General features: G+C 42.0%; 1 protein-coding gene across 2 annotated transcripts in view; it reads left to right on the top strand.

Annotated features, from left to right (window-relative positions):
• Positions 1-27,931, top strand: part of MAP3K5 (mitogen-activated protein kinase kinase kinase 5) — a 228,642-nt gene that overhangs the window by 188,988 nt on the left and 11,723 nt on the right. The window contains exons 20-26 of one of the 2 annotated variants that reach the window (XM_070796245.1): positions 1,163-1,340; positions 2,068-2,088; positions 7,483-7,660; positions 7,751-7,919; positions 14,516-14,701; positions 18,328-18,433; positions 26,200-26,326. In XM_070796245.1, coding sequence (XP_070652346.1) covers positions 1,163-1,340; positions 2,068-2,088; positions 7,483-7,660; positions 7,751-7,919; positions 14,516-14,701; positions 18,328-18,433; positions 26,200-26,207 — 846 coding nt within the window. In that variant the 3' untranslated portion in view covers positions 26,208-26,326. Of the gene's footprint in view, positions 1-1,162; positions 1,341-2,067; positions 2,089-7,482; positions 7,661-7,750; positions 7,920-14,515; positions 14,702-18,327; positions 18,434-26,199; positions 26,327-27,931 lie in introns of those variants that run through there. The other variant, XM_019967491.2, reaches the window with a different exon arrangement.

Raw genomic sequence — 27,931 nt, 5'->3', positions numbered from 1 at the left:
AGGCTCCAACACAGTCAAGCTATTTACTGGCTTTGAGTAAATTGTTTAACCTTCTTGTGCATCAGTTTCCTCATCTATAAAATGAGTATAAAAATAGTACCTATCTAATGAAAGTTTTTGAGGAGTGGATGAGATAATATGTGAAAAGCACTTAAAACAATGTCTTATACATAGTAAAGGCTTTATAATTAGTACAAATGTATCTTATCTATATAATAAATTAATATTTTGTTATTTGATAACAAAAGATTTCCTTAGGAAATTTTCTCTGTACTAAATACATGAAACATTGCTGAAAGAAATTAGAATGACAGCAATGAGAAGAACATTCTCATTGTTATAAAAATACTGTTTGTTTAATTTTAAGTATTTTAAAATATCTCTTTTAACGTAGGCAATTTGAGACAGGGAAGAACATTCACAAATCATGGTAGAGGAGAAACAACACAGTCTTTAAGCCAAACAAATGAAGGTTCAAACTCCCAGCTCTGCCCTTTCATAATCATGTAACCTCACCCCTGTGAGCCTCATTTTTCTCATTGCTGTAACTTGGATCATATTTAATCCACTGGGTTGCTAGGAGGATTCGATGAGATCTCATAAATGAAAAAAACCAAGCACGAAGTTCTGAGGACTGAATTATTATTTCATAGCACTGTCTACTGGAGAAGGCAATGGCAACCTACTCCAGTACTCTTGCCTAGAGAGTCCCATGGACCGAGGAGCCTGGTAGGCTGCAGTCCACACGGTTGCAAAGAGTTGGACATGACTGAGCGACTTCGCTTTCACTTTTCACTTTCATGCATTGGAGAAGGATATGGCAACCCACTCCAGTGTTCTTGCCTGAAGAATTCCAGGGATGGAGGAGCTTGGTGTGCTGCTGTCCATGGGGTCACACAGAGTCGGACACGACTGAAGCGACTTAGCAGCAGCAGCAGCAGCAGCTCTGTCTAATATCTTAAGCTAATTACTGTGCCTGTGTCATTGATAAAGTTACAAAAACACTGAAAACTTTCCATTACCTACAGAAAACAGGTCCTGTCTCACTTTGAAAAAAGCCACACATTTGTAGTATTTGATAAAGGAGCTTGTCTCATTAGGTCACCAAGTGATGGGATGGGATGAGATGGTTATTCAGAAGCTGTGCTGTGCTGTGTCTTAGGTGGGGATGTTTAAAGTCCACCCAGAGATCCCAGAGTCCATGTCAGCAGAGGCCAAGGCGTTCATATTGAAGTGTTTCGAACCAGACCCTGACAAGAGAGACTGTGCTAACGACTTGCTTATGGATGAGTTCTTAAAAGTTTCAAGCAAAAAGAAAAAGACACAACCTAAGCTTTCAGGTATGTGGTTGCATCAAAGGGGGTGTAGGTCAGAGTCTCTAAATACTAAACTTTTTAAGATGGAAGATTTTTCCAGAGGTGAGCTAATTTGTTTAAAGGTATCACTGAAAACTGGCATCTGGAAGCTATGTTAGCATCAATTTCACAAATATTAGGGCCTCACACATAATAATCTTCCATCACATGGATGGTAGGGGATTAGTATATCAGCATCTATATATTAGCATTGCTGATACAAAGATTAAAGTACAGAAGGGGTAGAAGGTAGTTTTTTCAAACTGAAACTCCAAATTACCGTTGATTGACGACAGGGCTATTAGAGAACTGTTAAACTTTGAAACCATCTGGATAATATGTTCTTTTAATTTTAGATTGTCCAAAACACCAATTGCCTTTTAGAGACTATCATTCCAAATAATTACCACCACCCCCCCCCACAAAAAAAAAGAAAAGAAAGAGAAGATTTCCCATTATAATAAAATAGCACTGTAAAAATATAAATTGGCTTGTGCAATAATTTCCATAACTCATTTCAGAAAGGAAAAAAGTAAGTGATTCACTTGTTGTTAGCATTTTTGGTGTCTATGTGGGATGAGATGGACAGAATGAATGTTTGGAAAGGACATCAATCCCATTTCCAGCATTCACTTCACTTTTTGTTGATTTCTAAGTTTAATAACAAACCAAATGTATGCTTATTTTGCTGTGTTTACTTTTCTTCCCACAGCTCTTTCAGCTGGATCGAATGGTGAGTTTATTTTTATGTTGTCCTTTGGGCTGAAGCTTGGTACATCATGAAATAAGTTCTAGATTTCCTATTGGAGAGCCTCATCCTCTGCTCTTTGCTTACATGGGGTAAGGGTAGGGGGCTCCTGGGTACAAAGGATGTGTGGTTGTAGTCTGGCTGGGTTCATTCTTTCAGAAACCCCTCAACTTTCTCCCTCATAAGACAGGCTTCTTTCGTTCCTTCCTGAATGCAGGATAGTGACTCTGTTTTTGAAATCTTCAATTTGAGAGGAGTCCATGCTTTCTTAGGGGCTTCCCAGGAGGTGCTAGCAGTAAAGAACCCCCTGCCAATGCAAGAGACGAAAGAGACGTGGGTTCCATCCCTGGGTCGGGAAGATCCCCTGGAGGAGGGCATGGCAACCCACTCCAGTATTCTTGCCTGGAGAATCCCATAGACAGAGGAGCCTGAGGGCTATAGTCCATAAGGTTGCAAAGAGTTGGACATGACTGAAGTGACTTAGCATGCACACATGCTTTCTTATCTGAGAGCTAGCTGGCCACCTAACTCATTTCTTGTGGAAAATGTCAATGCCAGACAGCTTTCCCTGTCATCTTTGGTGTCCTATTTTCCTCTAATTTTAGCTGGTCAGGACTAGATGTGTTTTTTATTTTCAGTATTAGGCTTTGCAGATCATAACTAGGAAGGTTAATCTGCTCTAGGAAGATCAAGTGATGCATTTTAAGGCACAGGAAAGAAATGACCGTGACTTGGGATTTTCCTAAGTTGGATGAGTTGTTGATCAAATAGACTTGGGGCTCGGTGTTCATTGTGAGTGTCCTGTGCGTTCTTCCACTGGCTGGGGGTAGATTTTTGCAGGTTCCTTAGGTGCCTCAAAGCCAGTCAGCCCAGAGAAGAAGCCCAGTAATTGGGGTTTCTTGGCCACAGCCTCTCCAGTTTTCCCCCCTCAATTCTTAGAGTCAAGAAGAACTCTGTGAAGAAAAGCCCCTCTTTTCCTCCCTTCTCCACAGTCACTGAATTTCACAAGGAGGACCCCGGGGCACTCAGCAGCCTCCCCACCAGCTGGGTTTTGATGTCATAAAATGGGCCCTGACTTTGGACTCCAGCAGAAGTCGATTCACTTTGCACTTAGGCGGAAGCCAATTCTGATCCCAACTAAGCCACTTTATAAAAACATGACAATGCAGCAATTTGCTTGTTTCATCAGGCATTCTGTGCTGGGAACAATACCTACTGCACAGATTTGCTTCTGAGAACAAAATAAAAAATAAATACCAAAAGAAGCTGGAGCCATGCCCAGAAGCTCAATCCATGATTGTTTCATCCCTTCCACATGGGAAGGTTTTTGTTGCAGGAAGCAGAGTCTCATCACCCGCACATTTAAATTATGTGAACTCAACCATACACACTTGGCAAGAGACAAGTAGCGAGAGGGAATTTAAGCTGACAGGTCTGCCCACAAGCCCTCTCGGTGAGCATGTGCCTTAGAGCGAGCCTGAGACGGAAGGTGTCCATCTGCTGACCGCTTGGTCACCTTTCCCACACGCCCTCCCACTCTGCACTCAGGGTGACTCAAGAGCATTTGGGACTCAGCTCTGGCTTTAGAGTCTTTTACTTAAGGTATTTTAGAATCTTAAGATTTTATAGAGTCAGCAAAAAGAGAATGGGCATTGGAGTCAGAGCTGGGTTCATGCCTTAACTGGGTGACCCTGGAAATGACTTAACCTTAGTCACCTCATCTGTCCAGTGAGTTCAGTTAGACAAACTGCCCATGGCGCTTTGTGACAATTAAAATACAGTCACACATGTGAGATGCTTAGCAACTGCCTTAAGGTGGTTATTATGACTATTACTGCGGGGCTGTTCTTGCTCTGGCCTGCCCATGCCCAGTGGCTTGTTTAGTATTGTAGACCACAGTCCAGAAGTCTCCTATTCTTTCCCTAAAAACTCCCTATCTTCCTCCCTCAGAACATCTCCCAGGCCTCCTCAGTTCTCTGGATTTTTATTTTTTTATTTGCAGTGACTCATCCCTTTCTGTTCTGCCTCCTTGGCCTGAGACATTGATCTGCTTGATAGAGATGTTTCTGACAAAAATTACTTATTTTCAAACCAGTATTTGATGAAAACTAGGTACCTCCTATTGTGTCAGTTCAGAGTCCATCAAAATAAAATAAAAGCTTATGTTTGTTTTAGAATTATAACATCGTCATCTCCTCTATTGGTTTCCAAAATATGTGTTTAGCAAAGAACTGCTTTTTAAAAAATTATGAATCCTTAAGCAGAGCTTAAAGTGACAAATAGATTCAAGGGATTAGATCTGATAGAGTGCCTGAAGAACTATGGATGGAGGTTCATGACATTGTATAGGAGACAGTGATCAAGACCATCCCCAAGAAAAAGAAATGCAAAAAGGCTGAATGGTTGTCTGAGGAGGCCTTACAAATATCTGAGAAAAGAAGAGACGCTAAAGGCAAAGTAGAAAAGGAAACATATACCCATTTGAATGAAGAGTTTCAAAGAATAGCAAGGAGAGATAAGAAAGCCTTCCTCAGTGATTACTGCAAAGAAATAGAGGAAAACAATAGAATGGGAAAGACTAGAGATCTCTTCAAGAAAATTAGAGATACCAAGGGAACATTTCATGCAAAGATGGATACAATAAAGGACAGAAATGATATGACCTAACAGAAGCAAAAGATATTAAGAAGAGTTGGCAAGAATATACAGAAGAACTGTAAAAAAAAGATCTTCATGACCCAGATAACCATGATGGTTTGATCACTCACCTAGAGCCACACATCCTGGAATGTGAAGTCAAGTGGGCCTTAGGAAGCAGCACTACGAACAAAGCTAGTGGAGGTGATGGAATTCCAGTTGAGCTATTCCAAATCCTGAAAGATGATGCTGTGAAAGTGCTGCACTCAATATGCCAGCAAATCTGGAAAACTCAGCAGTGGCCACTGGAAAAGAACTGGAAAAGGTCAGTTTTCATTCCAATCCCAAAGAAAGGCAATGCCAAAGAATGCTCAAACTACTGCACAATTGCACTCATCTCACATGCTAGCAAAGTAATGCTCAAAATTCTCCAAGCCAGGCTTCAACAGTACATGGACTGTGAACTTTCAGATGTTCAAGATGGATTTAGAAAAGGCAGAGGAACCAGAGATCAATTTGCCAACATCCACTGGATCATCAAAAAAGGAAGAGAGTTCCAGAAAAACATCTACTTCTGCTTTATTGACTACGCCAAAGCCTTTGACTGCGTGGATCACAACAAACTGTGGAAAATTCTGAAAGAGATGGGAATACCAGATAACCTGATCTGCTTCCTAAAAAACCTGTATGCAGGTCAGGAAACAACAGTTAGAATCAGACATGGAACAACAGACTGGTTCCAGACCAGGAAAGCAGTACGTCAAGGCTGTATATTGTCACCCTGCTAATTTAACTTATATGCAGAGTACATTATGCGTAATGCCAGGCCGGATGAAGCCCAAGCTGGAATCAAGATTGCCAGAAGAAATATCAATAACCTCAGATATGCAGATGACACCACCCTTATGGCAGAAAGCAAAGAAGAACTAAAGAGCCTCTTGATGAAAATGAAAGAGGAGAGCGAAAAAGTTGGCTTAAAGCTCATCATTCCAAAAACGTAGATCATGGCATCTGGTCCCATCACTTCATGGCAAGTAGATGGGGAAACAATGGGAACAGTGAGTGACTTTTTTTGGGGGCTCCAAAATCACTTCAGATGGTGACTGCAGCCATGAAATTAAAAGATGCTTGCTCCTTGGGAGAAAAGCTATGACCAACCTAGACAGCTTATAAAAAGCAGAGGCATTACTTTGCCGACAAATGTCCGTCTAGTCAAAGCTATGGTTTTTCCAATAGTCATGTATGGATATGAGAATTGGACTATAAAGAAACCTGAGTGCTGAAGAATTGATGCTTTTTAACAGTGGTGTTGAAGAAGACTCTTAAGAGTCCCTTGAACTGCAAGGAGATCCAACCAATCAACCCTTAAAGAAATCAGTCCTGAATATTCATTGGAAGGACTAATGCTGAAGCTGAAACTCCAGTACTTCGGCCACCTGTCTCAAAGAACTAACTCACTGGAAAATATCCTGATGCTGGGAAAGATTGAAGATGGGAGGAGAAGGGGACAACTGAGGATGAGATGGTTGGATGCCATCACCAACTCGATGGACTTGAGTTTGAGTAATCCCTGGGAGTTGGTGATGGACAGGGAAGCCTGGTGTGCTGCAGTCCATGGGGTCGCAAGGAGCCAGACACAACTGAGCAACTGAACTGAACTGAATTCCTAATGTTAGCAAATTGGACTGCAAGGAAATCAAACCAGTCAATCCTAAAAGAAATCAGTCCTGAATATTCATTGGAAGGACTGATGCTGAAGCTGAAGCTCCAATACTTTGGCCACCTGATGTGAAGAAGTGACTCATTGGAAAAGACCCTAATGGGAAGATTGAAGGCAGGGGGAGAAGGGGACAACAGAGGATAAGATGGTTGGATGGCATCACTGACTCACTGGACATGAGTTTGAGCAAGCTCCGGAAGTTGGTGATGGACAGGGAGGCCTGGTGTGCTACAGTCCATGTGGTCTGACTCAGTCGGACACGACTGAGTGACTGAACTGAACTGAAGCAGAGCTCTGATACATGACTGAAGGAGCATATTTGTTTTAGGTAAAACAGGGTTGGAATCTATGTTCTAGGATCACAGAAATCCACCCACTCACCCCACCAAGGCAGCCCTGAGAACTAGGTGGACCTTAAACTTCTAAGGAGCACAGTTTATCAGTTATGAATCTGGTCCTTTATTTTATACATGTGAAAAACTAAGCCTCACAAATGACCTTCATAAATTCTAGTGGGTATGTGTGTGCTCAGTCGTGTCCAACTCTTTGGACTGTAGCCCGCCAGGCTCCTCTGTCCATGGGATTCTCCAGGCAAGAATACTGGGGTGGGTTGGCATGCCCTTCTCCAGGGGATCTTCCCCACCCAGGGATCGAACCTGCATCTCTTGCGTCTCCCGCATTGGCAAGCAGATCATTTACCACTGTACCACCTGGGAAGCTCCTAAACTCTAATAGGTGGACAATAAAAACAAAGGGCTGAGAACCCAGAACTGCTGGGCCTGGTGCTTCCTCCAGTTTCATGCCCCTGAGATAGTTCTTTCAGGGCCTAGGAGGCCCTTTCCTCGCTGACCCCCTGCATGGATTACTCTGAGGAACCGTGGTCCCAAGACCAGCCCCTTATGTTGCATAGTTTGGCTGCTCACTGGAACGAGACACTTGACAAGTAACCTTGCTGTCTCATGTCGGTGTGTGCACGTTTCTAGAAGCCTTACTCATCTCGTTCCCCCTCTTGTGACACGCAGAGTACCTCAGGAGTATCTCCTTGCCAGTGCCAGTCCTGGTGGAGGACACGAGCAGCAGCAGTGAGTACGGCTCAGTTTCCCCTGACACAGAGTTGAAGGTGGACCCCTTCTCTTTCAAAACAAGAGCCAAGTCCTGTGGAGAAAAGGATGTCAAAGGCATCCGGACGCTGTTTCTGGGGTAAAGACCTGACTTAGTTGGGGTGAGGGACGAATGTGGGGTGTCATTTGATAATGGAGATGGTAATATGTGCTGCCTAAATTATTGCAGCATCCCTGATGAAAATTTTGAAGACCACAGTGCTCCACCTTCTCCAGAAGAAAAAGATTCCGGATTCTTTATGCTGAGGAAGGACAGTGAGAGACGGGCCACGCTTCACAGGATTCTGACGGAAGACCAAGACAAAGTTGTGAGAAACTTAATGGAATCCTTGGCTCAGGTAATAGCCCTTCGGAGACTTCATTTCCCCAGAGTTGACTTTTTTTTTTTTTTGGACTGTGCTGACTCTTTGTTGTGGCGCTGGGGCTTTTTTCTCTAGTTGTGGCACATGGGCTTCGTTGCCCCTCAGCATGTGAAATTTTAGTCACCCAACCAGGGATTGAACCCACGTCCCGTGCACTGGAAGATGGTGTCCTAGCCACTGGACCACCAGAGAAGTCCACTTGGAACTGTCTCAGATAATATGAAGACATGAAGAAGTTTCCACCTCCTGATGATAAAACAAACCTACCATGGGGGGTAGGCAGAATCCCTAACACAGAAACTGTGTTTTAGAACATAAGCTGTTTTTACGTCAGGCTTCCCTGGTGGCTCAGATGGTAAAGAATCCACCTGCAATGTTGGAGACCTGGTTCAGTCCCTGGATTGGGACAGTCCCCGGGAGAGGGGAATGGTACCCACTCCAGTATTCTTGCCTGGAGAATTACTTGGACAGAGGAGCCTGGTGGGCTCCAGGCCATGGAATCGCAAAGAGTCAGACACAATTGAGTGACTGACGCTTTCACTTTTCACTTATTTTTAAGGCAGAAGCAAAATGTTGGTGAGGTTCTGATGGGCCCCTGCAAATCTTTTCACCGTTCTTTCATTTATTCATTTAGACAGTAAACATCCTCTGAGACATGTGAATTGCTACCTGCCATTAGCATGAGGCCACCTGCCATTGGCTCCTCTGAGCATTTGGGAAACCTCACTTACTCAACAGAGACCGCTGTGCTTGGAGGGCTCCAGTCATTGGAGGGCTCCAGTCAAGTATAGGGAGATAGGCAATAATAAGTAAATTATCTAGGGTGGTAAGAGGCCAAACATGCTACAAAAAAAAAACAAAGTTGGGCAAACTCTGTTCCCTGGTGTATTTGTTTGCTGAGCTGCCATAACAAAATAACTTAGACTCAGTCGCTTGAACAACAGGAAATTTTTCTCTCTCAGGGTTCTGGAAGCTGAAAGTCTAAAACTGAGGTGCTGGCAGCTTCGGTTTCTCCTGAGGCCTCTCTTCTAGGCTTTCAGGTGGCCACGTTCTTTCTGTGTCCTCACCTGCCCTTTTTTCTCTGTGTGCCTCTAGTGTCTCTTCTTTGTTTTACAAGAGCACTAATCCTGTTGGATTAGAGCCCCACCCTTATGATCTCAACCTTAGTTATCTCCTAAATACCCTGTCTCCAAATAGTCACCTTGAGGGGTTAAGACTTCAACACGTGAATTGGGGGATGGGAGAAATGACACAGTTTCATCCCTAATACCTGGAAACATGTATTCCCTGGGATTCTACTTATAGAAATGAGGATGAATCCGCTCCCAGCTCTGTCCCAGTAGAAACAGGGTTTCCACCACCTCTACACTGCAGGTGATGCCTGCTTGCCTGGAGCAGAGGCTCAGGCCTCCTCTTGAGTATAAAACTCCCCAGACATACTTGGCCCAGACATGACACTTGCATCCTCTTTTAGTTCTATGGGTGTCAGGGACTTGTGAACCGACTTCAGCACCTGTGGCAACCACCTGTCTTCCATGATTACCACGATGACATGTAATTTCTCTCCTCCCTTCTGTCCTAGGAGAATAGCTACAAAACGGGTGAAGCTGGAGGGATCGGATCAAGTTTCCATCTCAGTCCAGTACTTTACCTGGTCTCAGCTTTTATTGGAATGTAAATGAAGCCAGATTGTCTCTTTCTTGGCTCTTGCTATATAGTCCCTGCTTGTCTTTATCTTGAGAAGCCCTCGAAGTTTCTCTGCTGGTTCCATCACCTTAGGAATTCTCTAATATTCACGTCTTTAGATTCCATAGGAGGAGCTGAAACACCAAGTGTGCATCATCAGGGTCTCTGGGTACACGGAGAACTGACATCTATGTGTTCTAGGAAAACTTCTGACTTGAGTCCTAAGGCAAGGACTCTGAGGCCCTGAAAGGAGGCGCCCTGGGTGAGGGATGGCCAAGTTCTGAATTGCAAGTGGAATGAGTGCTGAGAATACCACAGAGGAATCTGGAGATATGGCTGAGATGGAAGTAGTTTGGAACCCATAGCTGTCACTTGTGCCTTTCCATCTGCTCACTGTGGTCATTCAAGGACTGAGAATCAGATGGTGTAAGATAAAGAAGCAGAACCAAGTTTAGATAAAAGGAGCAAATGTGCAGTAATTGGAGGCCATTCATTCAACAAATATTTACTGGGCATCTACTAGATGCCAGGCATTCCCCCATCTATGTGCTGGGTATGCTAGGACACTAGAGTGAACAAAATGGGGGAAAATAGATGCATCCCATTGAAGCTGACATTCTTGTGGAGCAAGAAAAGCAATAAAAATGTAGTAAGCACATAGTTGAATATATAGTACTTAAATATATAGTTAAATGTTATTATATACTATGTATGTTACATATATGTTACTCTGTATGTTAAATATATAATGTGTGTGTGTGTGTGTGTGTGTGTGTGTGTGTGTGTGCGCGCGCATGCTTAGTCGCTCAGTCATGTCCGACTCTTTGCCACCCCATGGACTGTAGCCTGCCAGGCTCCTCTGTCCATGGGGATTCTCCAGGCAAGAATACTGGAGTGGGTTGCCATGCCCTCCTCCAGGGAAACTTCCCAGCCCAGGGATCAAACCAAGGTCTCCCACGTTGCTGGTGGATTCTTTACCATCAAGACACCAGGGAAACGCAAATATATAGTAATAATAGCAAATACTTTCTATGGGCCAGACATTGTTCTTAGTAGTTCCTGGGTCTCTGCTCACTCAGTTCCTGTGACCACAGTCCTGCAGCAGTAGTTCTGTTAGTCTCCTTATTTTGCACAGAGGAGGCACAGAGGCGCTGAGTAATTCACAGAAGCCACACAGCGCTGAGCGATGGAGTTGGGATTTGTACGCAGGCAGTCTTGCTCCAGGGTCCGTGCTCTGCTCTCCCTCCTGCTACACCGCTCTCCCTCCCGCTATGCCAGAGGGTGACAAGTCCTGGGAGAAATAGGCAGCAGGGGAGGGGACGGGGTTTGGGTTTGGGAGAAGGAATCACCAGTAGCCGCTGTGGCATGAAGGCTTTTGATTTAGGTCAGTACACAGAACTCAGTGATTGCTTAGGTCTCGTAATCATCCCCTGTGGGTGTGCTTTCCTAATACAGAAAAGTGTCTGCTTGTTTGGGGGTTTTCTTTGTCTGCCTTGATTCGTGTCATGGTCTCAGCCCTCAGCAGAGAGCCTAGCAAGAGACTGTGCTTTCATGACTGTGCTGAAATTCCTAAATTTTGGAGTTGGCTAATCCTATTCAAGGCTTCCCTGGTGGCTCAGACAGTAGAGCGTCTGCCTACAATGTGGGAGACTGAGGTTCGATCCCTGGGTGGGGAAAATCCTCTGGAGAAGGAATGGCAACCCACTCCCGTACTCTTGCTTGGAAAATCCCATGGGAGGAGCCTGGCAGGCTACAGTCCATGGGGTTGCAAAGAGTCGGACACGACTGAGCGACTTCACTTCACTTCAATCCTATTCAAGTGTTTGTGACTTCCTAGTGTTTTAAGAATGCTTGAATGTTCTCTAAAAAAGGGGAAAGGAAAGAAAAGCTTAAAAGCGACTGTCAGAGGGCTTGCCTCAGTGCACCAGTATGAAGTGACCAGTATGATTCTGACCAGAAACTGCTGGTCACAGTTGCTTAGTAAATCCAGAATTGTCAAGTGAGAGATAGGGTCCTTCTGATGGTGACTGCTGCAGAGGCTGTGAATCCTTTCCTGAGGCATCCCGTGGTGATCTTGCAATAGAGCAGGTCCCCACCCAGGTTTACTGCTGGTTCAGACAGCTAATTGAGGCAGTAGAAGGTAATGATTAGGAGCTTGGGTTCAGCCTCAACTTGACTCTGAGGCCTGATTCTACCACTTAAAGGCTATGTGATTTGAGCAAGTTAGTTAACCTCTCTGAGGCTGAATTTCCTAATCCATAAATTTGAGGAAACAATGGGATTAGTCACCGTAGCAAAGGGTTGCTACGGGGAGTAACTAAGATCATGAATCATTGAGACAATAATAGAGAATATTCCATAAATGTTAACTATTATTGTTGATATCATTATCAAGCAGTTATCTAGTATCTGATTTTTTTCTATGACTAGATGGAAATGTATTTTCATTGTATTAAATATTTCTAGATACATCTTTACATTTAAGCCTGCCCCTTTATGACAAGACTCAAGTGTGGATTCTCAAAGTGGCCCATGAAAGCACTTTCAATCTGTAACATCCTTCTGAAATCCACTCATCACTTTGAAGGAGTTTAAGGACAAAGAAGGCAGAGCCCCTTTGCCAGAGAATCTAGGATGGTCCTCTTCAGTGTTCAGGAAAGACACACTGTCAGATGCTGCCTTCTGATACTGAATCAGTCTCACCTGATAACCTAAGATGCTTGTTCATAAAGGCGTGTTAATGAGTACATATGGGGAGGCAGGCTTGAGAACAGAAACAACCATTATTATGACCATTATGTAGGTGATGAAATCCCCCAGATGAAAAACATTTCCCAGGGTAGACAGTGTTCCTTTGTAGAACAGGGACAGTAACATCAAAAAACCAGCAGAAGCATGTTTTTTCTGTTGTGAAAACAAAGCAAATGTCCAAAAAATGTTTGCTGTTTAAACTGCTGGCAAACATGTAACTGATTTTTCACTAAGATAAGCTTCCAGTTTCTAAATAGCACACATTTTTCTTCTCGAACATATTTTCATGTTTTTATGATATTGCCTGTGAATCTTTACTTTGAGGGTAATTTGGTTTGTGGCAAGAAAAGGAACAAAGTTTATAATTGTCCCCTGTCTGATTTTCAAATATTCCCTTAATGATAGCTTTCAAGCTTTTCAATATAATCTTTTCTCATCAAAGCATAAACATGAGAGGGAGCTCCCAAATGAAAATCGAATGGGAGAACAAACTTGATGGGGCATTTCTCTTTTATTTTAATAGACTCCTAGAAATTGTCATTTTCAAAGCCCAGTTGAGGATTTAATTTTAATGATGCAGTAACAAAATACACAATACGAGATAGAAATGAGGATATTTCTTTCTTAAATGAGGATCTTTCTTTCTTAAATGAGGATCAATAGCATTCTACTGTTTCCTTTAAGTAATAACGTTTCTTGCTCAAAGTAGAAGTTCAACTTGAGGAAGGGAATTTGTTTAAATATTTAGTTTTTAATATGTGGAGTCATCCATTTGGTCCATTCTTATTACTGATTGCCTTATTGGTGTGTAAGGAATGGTTTCCAGGATAAAGTTTGAAGCAAGCTCTGTTAATAGCAAAATGTTTGATATGTTTTTATTGTTAATTAATTTTTATTGGAACATAGTTGCTTTGCAATATTACTTTAGCTTCCACTGCACAGCGGAATTAATCGGCTGCACATATACATACATGTGCATGCTCAGTTGTGTCTGATTCTTTGTGACCCCATGGACTATAGCCCACCAGGCTCCTCTGTCTATGGGATTCTCCAGGCAAGAATACTGGGGTGGGTTGTCATTTCCTGCTCGAGGGGATCTTCCCAACCCAGGGATCAAACCCAAGTCTCTTGCACCTCCTGCATAGGCAGGTGGACTCTTTACTACTGTGCCACCTGGGGAGCCCACGTATACATATATCCCCTTCGTTTTGAATTTCCCTCCCATTTAGGATACCGTGAGTGCAGTAGGTCAGAAAAAGAAACACTAGCATCATATATTAATGACTATATCTAGAAAATGATATAGATGGCCTTATTTGCAAAGCAGAAATAGAGACAAAGAATTAGAGAACAAATGTCTGGATACTGAGGGGGTAGGCAGGGTGGTATGAATTGGGAGATTGGGACTGATACATATACACTATTGATACTATGTGTAAAATAGACAACTTATGCTAGCTGCTTTTGGTTACAAAGAATTGATGTGTCTTCAATGGCACTTGAAGGACTAGGAACATGTAGGCAGACACATGGATTCTCAGGGTAAGTTCAACCATAGCATCTCTCAGAGCCTCACAGAGACAGAAACTGGAGTGTAATTCCAAGGCCTTCAAGTCCCGCAGCCTGTGCTTCTCTGGCTTGGTTGCTGTTGGCACCCATTTCCATCTACTTTTCTCTCTACCAATCGTCATTCTCGACTCTATTCCTTGTACTTCCTTATAACTCAATGTACTCTCACCCTGTTTTATGACTTCTGTCTCTGGGCAGACTTTGAGCCTGAAATCCTATGGCTCTTTGCCTGAATCTCTCTTTAGCTCCCAATTAAAGTTTCTGAAAGTAGAATCTCACAGCCTCTGCCTGTCCCTGTTTGTCCATCAGACTACATCACAGCTGTTGGACAGTATATGCAGTGGGTTTCTTTCCTTCCCAAGGTTTTCCCTTTCCTTTCTTTTTTTTTTTGCAGGGGGAGAAGCCATAGTTCAAATATGGCTGTTCCCACTTAGCAGGGGGCTATTGATACTGTGTATAAAACAGTTCAGTTCTCAGCAGGGGCTGTGAGGGCGAGAGGCCCATGGCTGATACATCCAGTACAGAAATATCTGACAGACTGAGAGACGGTTGGTTACTATTCACAGGGGGCTGAAGAACCTAAACTGAAATGGGAACACATCACAACTCTGGTCGCAAGCCTCAGAGAATTTGTGAGGTCCACGGACCGGAAGATCATAGCCACCACCCTGTCCAAGCTGAAGCTGGAGCTGGACTTCGACAGCCACGGGATCAGTCAGGTCCAGGTGGTGCTCTTTGGTTTCCAAGATGCTGTAAGTATGATATTTCGCCCATGTTTTCCCAGACACTCCAGCTAAAATTAGTCAGAAAATAGGATAAAAACATAAGCTCTGTTGACTTTTCTTTATTTAATCATTGTAATGAATTCTTTTCTCTTTAGAACATGAGTAAGTATGAGATGGTTGCCTGTCTGTGTGCCTCGAAGCACTAGCTTTGTTATAGAATCTGGAATCTCCCCCAGGTTAGATACACATAAAATGGAACACCGTGGAAAATAACAACACTCACAGACATCTCCCATGGCTGCACTTTGTTCTTATGAAATCATGTAGTTGGTCACTATTTATTTTGATGATTTTAGCAACAGAGCACTCTTGTCCTGCACTTTATATTATATATGAAAAGTGCCATCTAGCGGTCACTCGGAAAAATGTAACTGTACAGATCAGAATGATCAGAATGATCAAAATTTTTCCCCCTTGCTCTGTTTTCCAAACAGAACATTTTAAACATACTTGTTTAATAAATATTCACTACTCCCTAGCTAGAAATATACTTTAGAGCACAGGGCATCATTGGATAAAAATTAATTCACAGGCTCTGGTGAGAGATCACTGACAGTTCCTCGCTCTCCTAGCGAGTTGCTATGCAACACAAACTTGAAGCCTGTTTTCCAGAAGCCTGATTCAAACCATATGTGATATCCTTGAATGAGACTTGCCTGTGGAACTTGTACCAAAAAAAGCCAGAAGTCCCTCCCAGAAGCCCTTACAACTGACTGCAGGAGACAGAGAAATAAGAAAGTTCCCACGGTGCCAGCCATGTGAATAGGGAAGCACTTTGCATCATTTTAGGTAAATTCCCCAAATTGACTCAGTCCTAATGAGTTTATTGCTCCTACCTAGAAGATGTCTTGACAGTTGCATTTGGTGCATCAAAAGATCCCTGATTTAAAACTAAATTGTAATCCTTCAGTGACCTTGTGTTCCCTGGAACTCTGTGCAAGCCGCTCAGTCTTATGCTGTTTTGTGGGGAGGGCAACAGTCCTGACTCAATTGACGTCATGGGAAATGAGAGCAACTGGCCAGGCCTGTCACTAATATAATGCTAAAGGCACACTTTCTCTGTAACTAGGGAACCCCAGCCAGCTGCAAATAGAATCAAATAACTCAGTGAGTTTGCAGCTTGCTCACACATTTGGCTTCCAGTCTACAGGCTGGAAAGCAAATAGGCAAGTAGAGTTCAGATTGAGAGTGGGTTAGTTGTAATCCTGGGCCACAGACCAAGTCTCACACACACACACCTGCTCTTGCTCTGATTAGAGGTGTCCAGGATGGACTTGCACTGTCCAGGATGGGAATGAACCCAAAGAATGGCCTGGATATAGTATATTGTTGAATGAGGAGCTGTGAGGAGCTGGTCATGGTGATAGAGGACCCCTCCTCCATTTTCTCTTTGGGACCCTTGAGAGAAAGAGTATTAGTTACTAAATGTCATACCCACATTAGTCAAATAATCAAGCGAGTCCTTTAAGAAAGTGCCAGGAGAAAATCATTCTGAAGGGGTTTCCTAGAACAAGTGGGAACCTAGCAATGGTCCGCTTCCCTGGGAACAACCACTCTGAGGAATTCCTCAGACAGACATCCATCTACACTGGGGGATTTTGGTGAAGATGGATCAAGGGCAGGAATGAGCCACTGGAACTCTAGCTTCTGGTGTGAGATTGCAGCTAGGTCACCTTCTCCCCAGCTTCCTCTAAGATCTCTCTCTAGTCAGAGTCCTGTTGGGAAAAATAGCATCTTTTCTTAAAGACCCATGTCAACTAGAAATTAGTGGAGTTAAACCAAATTTTGAATAAACCTCTCTTAGCCTTATGATAAAAGTCATTTATAAAAAGGTAATGGCTTACCCATACAATCAGATCAGATCAGTCACTGAGTTGGAATATTATCAACCTGAAAAAGGAACGAAGTTCTGACACATTACACATAGTGAAATGAGCCAGACACAAAAAGACTGCACTATTTCGATTGTGTGAGACACTTAGAGTAGTCATATTCGTAAACAGGAAGTAGAATGGTGGTTGTCAGGGACTGGGAGGAGAGGGCAGGGGGGAATCATTGTTTAATGGTGTAGCATTTCAATTTTGCAGGAAGAAAAGAGTTCTGGAGATGAGCAATGGTGATGATAGCGTTACCTAATAAATGAGCCACAACCTGAAAGCAGAGAGTTACTTTATTTGGTGGGAATGTTGAGGACTCCGAGCCCAGGAGACAACATCTCAGTAGCTCTGTGAAATCCGCTCAGAGGAGGCAGGAGAGGGAGTCCGGGTATATACAAGTTTGCAAAAAAAGAGGGAAGACAACCTGAACATCAAAGATTATTGTTAAATAGTAAGGAAAACCAGATATCAAGCTAAGGAATTTAGTGTTTTATATGTAGGGAAAGAGGCAAGCCTCTGGGCTCTCTGAATTCATTCCTTTCATAGGCACCTCAGCTATCAGGGGCCAAATCTATTTCTAGATGCTTCACATCCTTAATTCCTTTTTTACCATAAGGGATGGCAAGTGTGGCGGATGGCTGCTTCTGGCATCCCATCTCTTCACTCCTCCAGCAATTGCCATGGCTGGGGATGGTGGCATCTGCTGGATCACAGTTTTGGGAGCCCTCATTCACGTTAGGAGGCCTGAAATCGCTGATGGCTGTGACATTTCTTGCCCACTGATACAGCAGGAAATGTTTCATTTCACACTAGCACAACAGTGTCCACGTACTTGATGCCACTTAGAAATGCCACTTTAGCTGTACACTTAAAAATAGTTACGATGGTAAATTTGATGGAGTGCATATTTTACCATAATTTTTAAAAAGAAAGGTAGTGCATATATCTGTGTCACTGTGTAAATAAGTGAAACATTACTAGTCACTTTAAAAAGATAGTCTTACAACAAAGATTTTTGATGTAAACAGATTGTCTGGAATAGTTGGCAGTTTATTCCTCTTTAAAAAGAATATAAGCTGTGGTGGGGTGGAAAACAAGGCACGCACCATGGCCGGTGTGTAGGTAGCACGTATGTTCTCGTGTTCCCCCTTTGAGCGGTGACTGGCACTTTCAAGTCATCACATGATGCTGAGGTGCTTGGTTGTGTTGAATAGCAGCCATAACATTTAAGAATAAAAAGGAGATACATAGTCTCGATGCATGTGTGTGTGCTGAGTCACTTAATTCATGTCCAACCCTTTGTGAGCTCATGGACTGTAGCCTGCCAGGTTCCTCTGTCCATGGGATTCTCCAGGCAAGAATACTGGAGTGGAACTCTTTTTTTTTTCCTTTCCTTTATCACTTCCACCATCCAATCTGCTGACATCATAAAAGGCAGAAGTTGCAGATACTGGGTCCCAACGAGGCAACATTCCCATTTAACTAGATTGCTTTTCATTGAAGTGGTATATCTTACTTGCTTACATGGGAAGCACCGAACTTCATTTTGAAGTTGCAGTTTTTCATTTGTTTTCTGGTGACATAAATAATTCACAATTCAGAGTGAAGAAACCTTTTAGTTATTATTGTTGGTAGAATATCATCCAAATGCATGCATCAGCTAGGTTATTTGCAATTAAATATTAAAGTAAACCATATATCACTCTTTTACTCCAGGTCAATAAAGTTCTTCGGAATCATAACATCAAGCCACACTGGATGTTTGCCTTAGACAGTATCATCCGAAAGGCGGTACAGACAGCTATTACCATTCTGGTTCCAGGTCAGAAATACTTAACTACTTTGCAAATATTTAGAGTTTGGTATTTTCAATTACTGTTCATCTATCATTTATGATGTCTCCTCACTGCTTTTAGGGCAACTTAGCCTTTTTTTTTCATCTTTCAAAGCCACCAAATAATATTTATCTGGTGTGTGTACTCTGAGCAAAATGTTTACTATGAGTGAGGAAGACTTGTTTCCTTGTCTTTAAAGAGCATCATTGGATATAAAGACAAAGAGAAAATGATACAGGAGATCCACATACATATGCATTTCAATATTTAGATATCTGTACCCACAAAACACACTCCCATGTCATCCTTTACCAGTGGTTCCCATAGCTGCCAGTACATTGAGTGATGTAAGGAGCTCTTTAAAATTACAGCTTTGAGAGCTCCACCCCAGACTGAGTGAGAATCTGCTGAGGATAAAGCTCAGGAATCTGATTTTCGAGGTCATTTTTATACACAGCCAGGTTTGGAAATCACGGGTCTAAATAGATGCCAGCTATGTTTGCACTGAGATATTATACCAAAGGGTATCTCAATGAATGCAACCAGGTTATGGGAGTAAATGTGTGTGCTAAGTTGCTTCAGTCATATCTGACTCTGTAACCCCACGGACTATAGCCTGCCAGGGTCCTCTGTCCATGGGATTCTCCAGGCAACAATACTGGAGTGGGTTACCATGCCTTCCTCCAGGGGATCTTCTCGACCCAGGGACTGAACCCACATCTCTTACCTCTCCTGCATTGGCAGGCGAGTTCTTGACCACTAGCGCCACCTGGGAAGCCTCTTATGGAGAAAGGGAGAGATGCACTCATGCTCTAAGACAAGCTTCCAAAGTGTTTTGATAGTGTACCCATAATAGAAATTTTAAGCAGAGCTATTCCACCTTGTGTGTGTGTGTGTGTGTATAGATAGAGAAATAGATTGATTTAGGTATATGAATTAGAAACATATTCTAAAATAAAAGAAACGTGTTCTGTTGTACTAATTTGTACATGTATTATAAAGTATTCTAAAACAGAAATCTAAAAAGATAAGGTAAATAAATATGAAACATTTCAAATTTTATGTTATTTATAAACGGTACCACAAACTTTCAAGTTATCATAAACCCTTCTGAGTTGTGGAGTTCCTTCTCTTCTTTCAGAATGCCTTGTCTGGTTTCAGGGTGAGGGATTAACATTTCTTCTTTATGAAAGGAGGAAATAGAAGAAGTTCTAACATCCCTGAATAGGTTGTTCCCCTACGTGGTGCATACCTCCCCCCCACCCCCACCCCATCCCCACTGCCGCCTCCATCCCTCCTGCCGCCTCCGTCCCTCCTGCCGCCTCCATCCCCGCTGCTGCCTCCCCTTGAGTTCTTGTAAGTTTGTCTTCTTCAGGTCTCATTTTACAAGATGCCCCCTCCGCGAGTCCTGACCGACCCCAAAGTCTACAGTAGACCCCCTGTCTCTCTCTCTCTCCTTGGAAATGGTTTTCCCATTGGTGACATTTGCCCAATCAGAAACTACTTTTATTTTCTTGTCTAATGGCTGTTTCCCTTACCAGAGGGTAGCTATGTCTTTTATTCTGTGTCAAACACATTGTCCAGCATGTTGCCTGGAAATTAACAGACTTCCAATAAATATTGGTTGAAGCAATCAGTAGATGAGTTTTACCTGGTTATAACAAATTAGGGTGAAAACTTTTGCATAACTTAGAAAAAACTCTAGCAAGGCTTTGAAACAAACAGCTGGCAGTTGGATGTGAACCTGAAGAATGTAAAGCTGGTAGAAACCTAGTGTGATGCTCTCAGGACGTCAGCACGTACTTATGTTTAGATGGTTAATCACCGGGATGAGCTTGGGTGTGGGAAATGTACCAAAGAGGGGTTATAAACCCAAAAGACGTAAGGGGTGAAAGGGATTAAGTGTGTATCAGTGAGGAGTATAGGTATAGGCCATGAGTTACACCGTGTGCTGTGCATGCAAAGTCACTTCGGTAGTGTCTAACTCTTTGTGACTCTATGGACTAACCTGTCAGGCTCCTCTGTCCGTGGGATTCTCCAGGCAAGAATACTGGAGTGGATTGCCATGCTCTTCTCCAGGGGATCTTCCTGACTCAGGGATCGAACCTGCATCGCCTGCCACTCCTGCATTAGAGGCAGATTCTTTACCACTAAGCCACTGGCGAAGCCCCAAGTTACACCCAGTAGTAACCTAAATTGAGAATGTCTAAATGAGGAGAAGAGAAAGGGATTATACTTTGAAATAATTTAAATAGCATATAAATAATCTGTTAATCTAATTTGTAATAACTTCTTTAAAAATGGATTACCTAAATGCAATGGATTGTATCCTGGAATAGAAAGAAGAACATCAGGAAAACTAGCATAATCTAAAAATACTCCAGTTTCCTTAATACAACTGATACTGTACCAATGTTAATTTCTTAGTTTTGACAGAGGTACCATAGTTACATAAGATATACTAGGTGAACTGGGTGGAAGGTATATGGAGTTCTCTGTATTTTCTGTAAATCTAAAATTCTTCCAAAATACAAAGTTGATAAAGCATACTGATTATCATGCTGTAGATGAAACACTTTAAGCTTAGAGGGAGAGACAGGGACAAGGGACAACACAGGGAGGCCTGTCTCCTCACGTGAGTGTCCTCGTGATGGGTGTTGCTCTAACCCAGCTCCTGTGCAGAGGAAGGCACACTCTATGAAAACAGTTTGCTAAGCAAAGTTTTTTGTCCTTCCACTGTGAAATTGGTTTCTTTGAGGCCACTAGGGGTCTCTGATGACAACTGAAATGACTCTTTGAAAGCATTTTTAAAAGTGAGCAAAAAAAAGAAAAAAGGAACTTCCCTTGCAGTCCAGTGGTTAGAATTCCACACTTCTACTGCAGGGGGCATGGGTCCAATACCTGGTCAGGGAACTGAGATCCTACAAGCTGCGCGGCGTGGCCAAGAATAATAATAATAAATGGAAATTTCAGAGAATTACTTTAAGAAAGTATTTTTTAATATTCCTCCCAGGATGCAGGAAGACAATATACACTCTACATCAATATGTTTATGTTGAAATATATGAACAAGGGCAACCAATTTCAAGCATTTGACAATTCCATTGATTTCCAAATGTCCATAAAGATTTTGTTATACAATTAAGATTCAAAGAAACTATACTAAAAATGCCTGTCTTTTTAGTCTCCTGATAAAAATTGCTTTTAGCTGACAAAATACTGCAATAAACCTACCAAATTTTAAGACATGCTAAAGAAACCAACAAATTTAAAAGTATACCATCATCAGTACACACATTTCTTACATGTGTTTGCTGAGAGGACCCAGATGTTGGCTTTTAAACATTCTCTATTAAAAGGAATCAGAGCTCCTTGCAGAAATGGTTGATTTCCAGGCCTGCCTGGGGCAAAAGAAATTCAAGATGAGCCTGCAACTTACTGTGATGGCAAAAGATAAGGAAATGCACCAAAAGGATGGACGCTGATACAAAGGACCCTGGAGACCTCTTGAAGGACTTTCCAAAAGTCTAAGCCAGGGCAAATTAAACAAAAAAATCAATAAAAATAATATTGGGTTATATGCATAGAGTAAACTAAATAGCCATGAGTCCATACTGATATAAGTAATTGAATACATATATGGAGGATAAGGCCAATTATTTGTCTTAGTAGAATTCCAATTAATACATGTAGAAGGGATGAGGGAAATAAAAACATCACCATTAGGCAAACACCACAGTAATAATTATTACAGTAAGAACCATCAATAGCTGCTGAGGTAAGCAGGAAAAATAATGCTGAGAAACGAGGTATTTGAATGGTCTCAGGTAATCTCCCGACAAGATATCTACTAACTACAAAGAGAAAACAGTGACACTCCCTTTACCAGAAGCTCAAGGTAAGCATCACTCACATAAGACACAGCACCTCTGGGTACCTCCTGATGTGACGCTTTGGGAAGGACACAGCATCATCTTTGTGGTATAGGAGCCAAAAAGGCAGAGCCTCAACCTAATTTTGACAAGACATAAATGAACCAAAAATGAGGGACACAGTACAAAATAGCTGACCAGGACTCCTCAAAGGTACGGAGGTCTTGGGGGATAGAGAAATACTAGGCTGCTGCCACAGATTGGCAGAGACCGAGAGACACATGACAAATAATGCTGTGTGGGGTCCTAGGTCAGAAAAAGGACATCCTTGGGAAAACAGTGACATTCACGTAAGGTCTATAGATTAGGATGATAGTATTGTATCCATGTGAATCTCCTGGCTTTGGTAATAGTGCCAAAGCTGTGTATGCTGTGACAAATATTTAGGGCAAGCTGATACTGGGTATACAAGGAACTCTCTGTACTGTTTTTTGCAACTTTTCTGTTATTCTAAAATTATTTCAAAATGAAAAGGAAAAAATAAGAAAATGTTCCATCTTCTTTCTTCTGAAAAATAACACACAGAACAGAGAGTACTGTGTAAACCCCATATGAGTTTCTTGTTTTTTTTTTTCTCAGACTCTTTTCCCACTTGTCTTCAAGAATTAGCCTGTGGATATTGGTAACACTGAGCATCTTTGATTACTCTTCAAGTACAGGCTGGCTGTGGGTGGCCAGCCTGTACTGAGCATGAGACCATGTTGGCCCAGCTAAGGCAGACAGAATGCACAGTACAGGCACTCTTCTGATGGGAACTCTAATTGTTTAAACTGCTAGAGTCCTTGGTGTTACTCCCAGTTGTTAAGCTGAATCAGTCCCATGCCCCATGTCCACATTAACGTAAAATGCCCAGCACCCCAATCTACATGCAATGTTTAATGCAGGGATCATACACCGCACTGACAAGTATTGTGATCCTACCACGTGTTAAGGTTATTTTCCTCTGATGAGGCTGCCAGTTGGGGTGGAGTGGGAGTGAGGGGAGGTGGGGATAGTATTGCTATTTGATCCTCTCTTGTATTTTGGAAACATGCACTCCCTTTAGTTTCCCACACATGGGCTTAAATGCTGTCCATTCGTTCCAGGGTCCCCTGAGTCCCTGCCTTTCTCATGACACTTGGCTCTGTCCTGACAGTTCCCTCTGCTTTCCATTCTCCTCAGAGAGCTCATTTGTGCTTCCTTCTCTTAAGCTTCCTGGGTGGCTCAGACAGTAAAGAAACCACCTGCAATGCAGGAGATCCAGGTTCGATCTCTGGGTTGGGAAGATCCCTTGGAGAAGGGAATGGCTACCTACTCTAGTATTCGTGCCTGGAGAACTCCATGGACAGAGAGGAGCCTGGCGGGCTATAGCCCTTCGGGTTGCAAAGAGCTGGACGTGACTGAGCAACTAACATTTCACTTCTCTCAAGTACCTCTTCTCCTTTCTCCACCCCAAGGCTTTCCCCTCCTCCAGAACCTGCCTGGGCCCTTCCATCTCCTTGAATCCATCAATGAGTAAACCCCACACTAGCTTTAGTCACTGCAAATATACTTTACTTACCCCTTAGCACTCTTATTACATGTACCTGTGAATTATATATGTAGCTAGGTGTATAACTGAAAGCATCAAAGATAGTCAAGCTGAATTCATTTGTGCTTGCAATTCCATGTTATCTTTGCATATGCTTTTATGACTCTTGCGTATATTTGCCCTAGTTCTCCTTCAGGTTGTTTCTTTTGGAGGATCAAGAGCAGATGCTCTCTCTTATTTGCATGTTTTACAATATCTGATTTGATGATGTGTCCTCAGGGAGCCATCATGAAAGATCAAAATAACAAAGTACTGCATTCACTTATAGTTTTCTACTTTCTTCAAATTATTGGGGAAAACTTTTAGTTATTAGCACATAAGTAAAATGATGACATATGATCATTTAAAGTGTACAGAGTTAGAGGAATATAAGGGAACATTTAAATGTAATAATGTAGTAATAAGTATTAGAAATTTTCCCTCTCCTAAAGTGAGATTATATTCAACAAGACAATAAACCTTTAAAATCGTCTTTAAAATTTCAGTTTAGAGACCATAAGGAAAAAATTTAGAAAATTTACAAAGGCCTATTCTTGTTCTAATTTAATATAGATTGAACTCTCCTATTTTTTAAAAAAAAATATTTATTTGGCAAAGTCAGGTCTTAGTTGCTAGTTCCCCAACCAGGTATTAAACCTGGGCTCCATGCATTGGGAGTGTTGCTGTCTTAGCCACTGGATCACCAGGGAAGTCCTCTTATTTTTAAAGATCTTTTTTCACTATTTTGTTCCCTTATAAATAATCCTAGTAAGATAACTTCCATTCTGCCAACACTTTTTATGAAGCTGATATGGCTCAGCCCCTGTAGCAGGTTTATGTAAATTAAACACCTGATTTTGAGTTACACCTACAACTAACACACAGAATGAAGACAAAAGGGCTTCCCTGGTGGCTCAGACAGTAAAGAGTCTGCCCCCAGTGCAGGAAACCCGGGTTCTAGATCCCCTGGAGAAGGAAATGGCAACCCACTCCAGTGTTCTTGCTTGAGAAATCCCATGGACGAAGGAGCCTGGCAGGCTACGGTCTATGGTGTCGCAAAGAGTCAGATACAACTGAGTGACTAGCACAGAGAATACTATAGATGAACTAGGAAATAGAATTTTGGAAGGAGAAAGGCGGTAATGCAGACAGCCAGAATAGAGGTGGAGTTTGGCTAACCTTAAGAGATAAAAGGTAAGGATGTGGAGAAATTAGAACTTTTGTGCACTATTGTTGAGACTATAAAATGGTGCAGCCACTATGGAAAACCAATATGTGGCTTCTCAAAAAAATAAAAATTATCATATGTTCTTTAGGGTATATATTCAAAAGAATTGAAAGCAGGATCTCAAATAGATAATTGCACACCCAAGTTCACGGCAGCATTATTCACAATAGTAAAGAAGTAGAAGCAACGCAAGTGTCCATTGATAGATGAATGGATAAACAAAGTGTGGTATATGCAAACAATGGAGTACTATACAGCCTTCAAAAAGAAGGAAAGTCTGACACATGCAACAGCATGCATGAAATTTAAGGACATTATACCATACACGGGTCAATAAGGCAAAGACCAAACAGTTCCCTGGAGGATTTGGCGATGAATTGGCCCTTTGGCTGCACTGCTGTAGCAGCTATGTTAGAGTAGTGAGAGGGGTCTTCCATCACTCCCACTAGCGCCCTCCCCCAGCACAGGGGCTCTTCAACTATGGTTCATGGACTCTCAGAATTGGCTTCAGGGAGCCAGTGAGCCTTCAAGAAACAGGGAAAATGCTGTCTGAATGTGCTTCTCTTCTGCATGGCTCTCATCAGATTCTCGGTGGGTTCTGTGATCTAATGAAAGCTCCACATGCCCATAATGAGATATCACCCCAGACTTGTGGGAATGGCTAGCATTAAAAAGAATACAAATAACAAATGTTGGCAAGGATGTGGAGAAAAAAGAACCCTCCTCCACTGCTAGCGGGAATGTAAACTGTTGCAGCTCCTGCAGAAGACAGTATAGAGATGGCTCAAAAAACTAAAAATACCATATGACCCCGAAGCTTCATTCCTGGGTATATATCAAAAAGAAACAAAAGCACTAATTTGAAAAAATACATTTGTTCCAATGTTCATAGCAGCATTATTTATAGTTGCCAAGTTACGGAAACCACCTAAGTGTCCTTCAACACATACATGACCAAAGAAGATGTGGTATGTGTGTGTAAATGTGTGTCTATGATGGAATACTACTCAGCCATTAAAAAGAACGAAATTTTGCTCTTTGCAGCAACATGACATGAATGGACTTGAAGAACATTATGCTGAAGTGAAAAAGTCAGAGAAAGACAAATACTGGGTGATACCGTTTATATGTGGGATCTAACAAAGACAATAAACCAGTGAATAAACACTGATACAGAGAACAAATGAGTGTTTACTAGTGGGGAGAGGGAATGGGAAAGGGGCGGTACAGGGGTACAGGGAAAATAAGGGTCATTCTAGGATTATTTGAAATCGTGTGTGACACTGAGGAAACCAGAAGGGAAAGAGACACGTGTACCCCAATGTTCATCGCAGCACTGTTTATAATAGCCAGGACGTGGAAGCAACCTAGATGCCCATCAGCAGATGAATGGATAAGAAAGCTGTGGTACATATACACAATGGAGTATTACTCAGCCATTAAAAAGAATACATTTGAATCTGTTCTAATGAGGTGGATGAAACTGGAGCCTATTATACAGAGTGAAGTAAGCCAGAAAGAAAAACACCAATACAGTATACTAACGCATATATATGGAATTTAGAAAGATGGTAACAATAACCCTGTGTACGAGACAGCAAAAGAGACACCGATGTATAGATCAGTCTTATAGACTCTGTGGGAGAGGGAGAGGGTGGGGAGATTTGGGAGAATAGCATTGAAACATGTATAATATCATGTATGAAATGAGTCGCCAGTCCAGGTTCGATGCACGGTATTGGATGCTTGGGGCTGGTGCACTGGGACGACCCAGAGGGAGGGTAGGGGAGGAAGGAGGGAGGAGGGTTCAGGATGGGGAACGCGGGTATACCTGTGGCGGATTCATTTCAGTATTTGGCAAAACTAATACAATATTGTAAAGTTTAAAAATAAAATTTAAAAAAAAAGAAATATTGTATGAAACTTTTGAAAATTATAAAGAATTATAGAATTTAAAGAATGTTTCTTTGAAAATAAAAGTTTCATGTGTCATAGCATATGGAGCCAAGATCCAATATTTCTGTTACCCTGATTTTACTTATATTATGAATTTAATTCCTTTTGGGGGGGCCATTTTGAGAACCTAATCACAATGTATAATAGTTTTTCCCATCAAAACGTAGCATCCCAATTCTGAAGTGACCCGCAGATGAACTCATGGCCTGCAGTCTGTTTAAACTGGAGACTTGTAACTTTTGCACTTTAAATCTTAGTGGTGAGTCAGTAGGTTAGGGTAGGACACACACTAAAAATTAACCTAATAGTCAAAAAGTCAAAAGCAGATTGGCCTACTAGAGTGAATATAAAGAATGTGTGTGTATTTTCAGTACTCGCCCCTCCCACCCCCACACATTTTGAATGTTACAAGCAAAAAGCAGTCTGTCTTCTTACTCTTATTTATACAATCTCCCTATATCTCACTTTCCTCATTTCTAAGTGAGTTAATAGTTGACAGAATCAAAACTATGAATTTTAATTGTATAAACAAATTTTCATATTCTTAACAGGTTTTTACACAATTGCCTATCTGATTTTAACAGATTTCCCACGTATCTTATGTGCTGTGTGAACATTTCTCTTCTGTTTGAGTTAGATCATTCTGAGTTTACATATCTTATGATTTTTGCAAATTTGCTGGAAGAACAAATCTGAAATAATGTGCAGAAATCCATCCTCACTTTTGGAAAAGCAGTTGGGAATACATCTTATTGATAGCAGGGGAGATGACATTCATGTCTTAAGAAATTAAGGCCATCATTCTTATTTCATTAAGATT

The sequence above is a fragment of the Bos indicus genome, chromosome 9, assembly GCF_029378745.1.
Source record: "Bos indicus isolate NIAB-ARS_2022 breed Sahiwal x Tharparkar chromosome 9, NIAB-ARS_B.indTharparkar_mat_pri_1.0, whole genome shotgun sequence".
NCBI classification, from domain to species: Eukaryota; Metazoa; Chordata; class Mammalia; order Artiodactyla; family Bovidae; genus Bos; species Bos indicus.
This window is presented reverse-complemented; position numbering and strand designations above follow the sequence as displayed.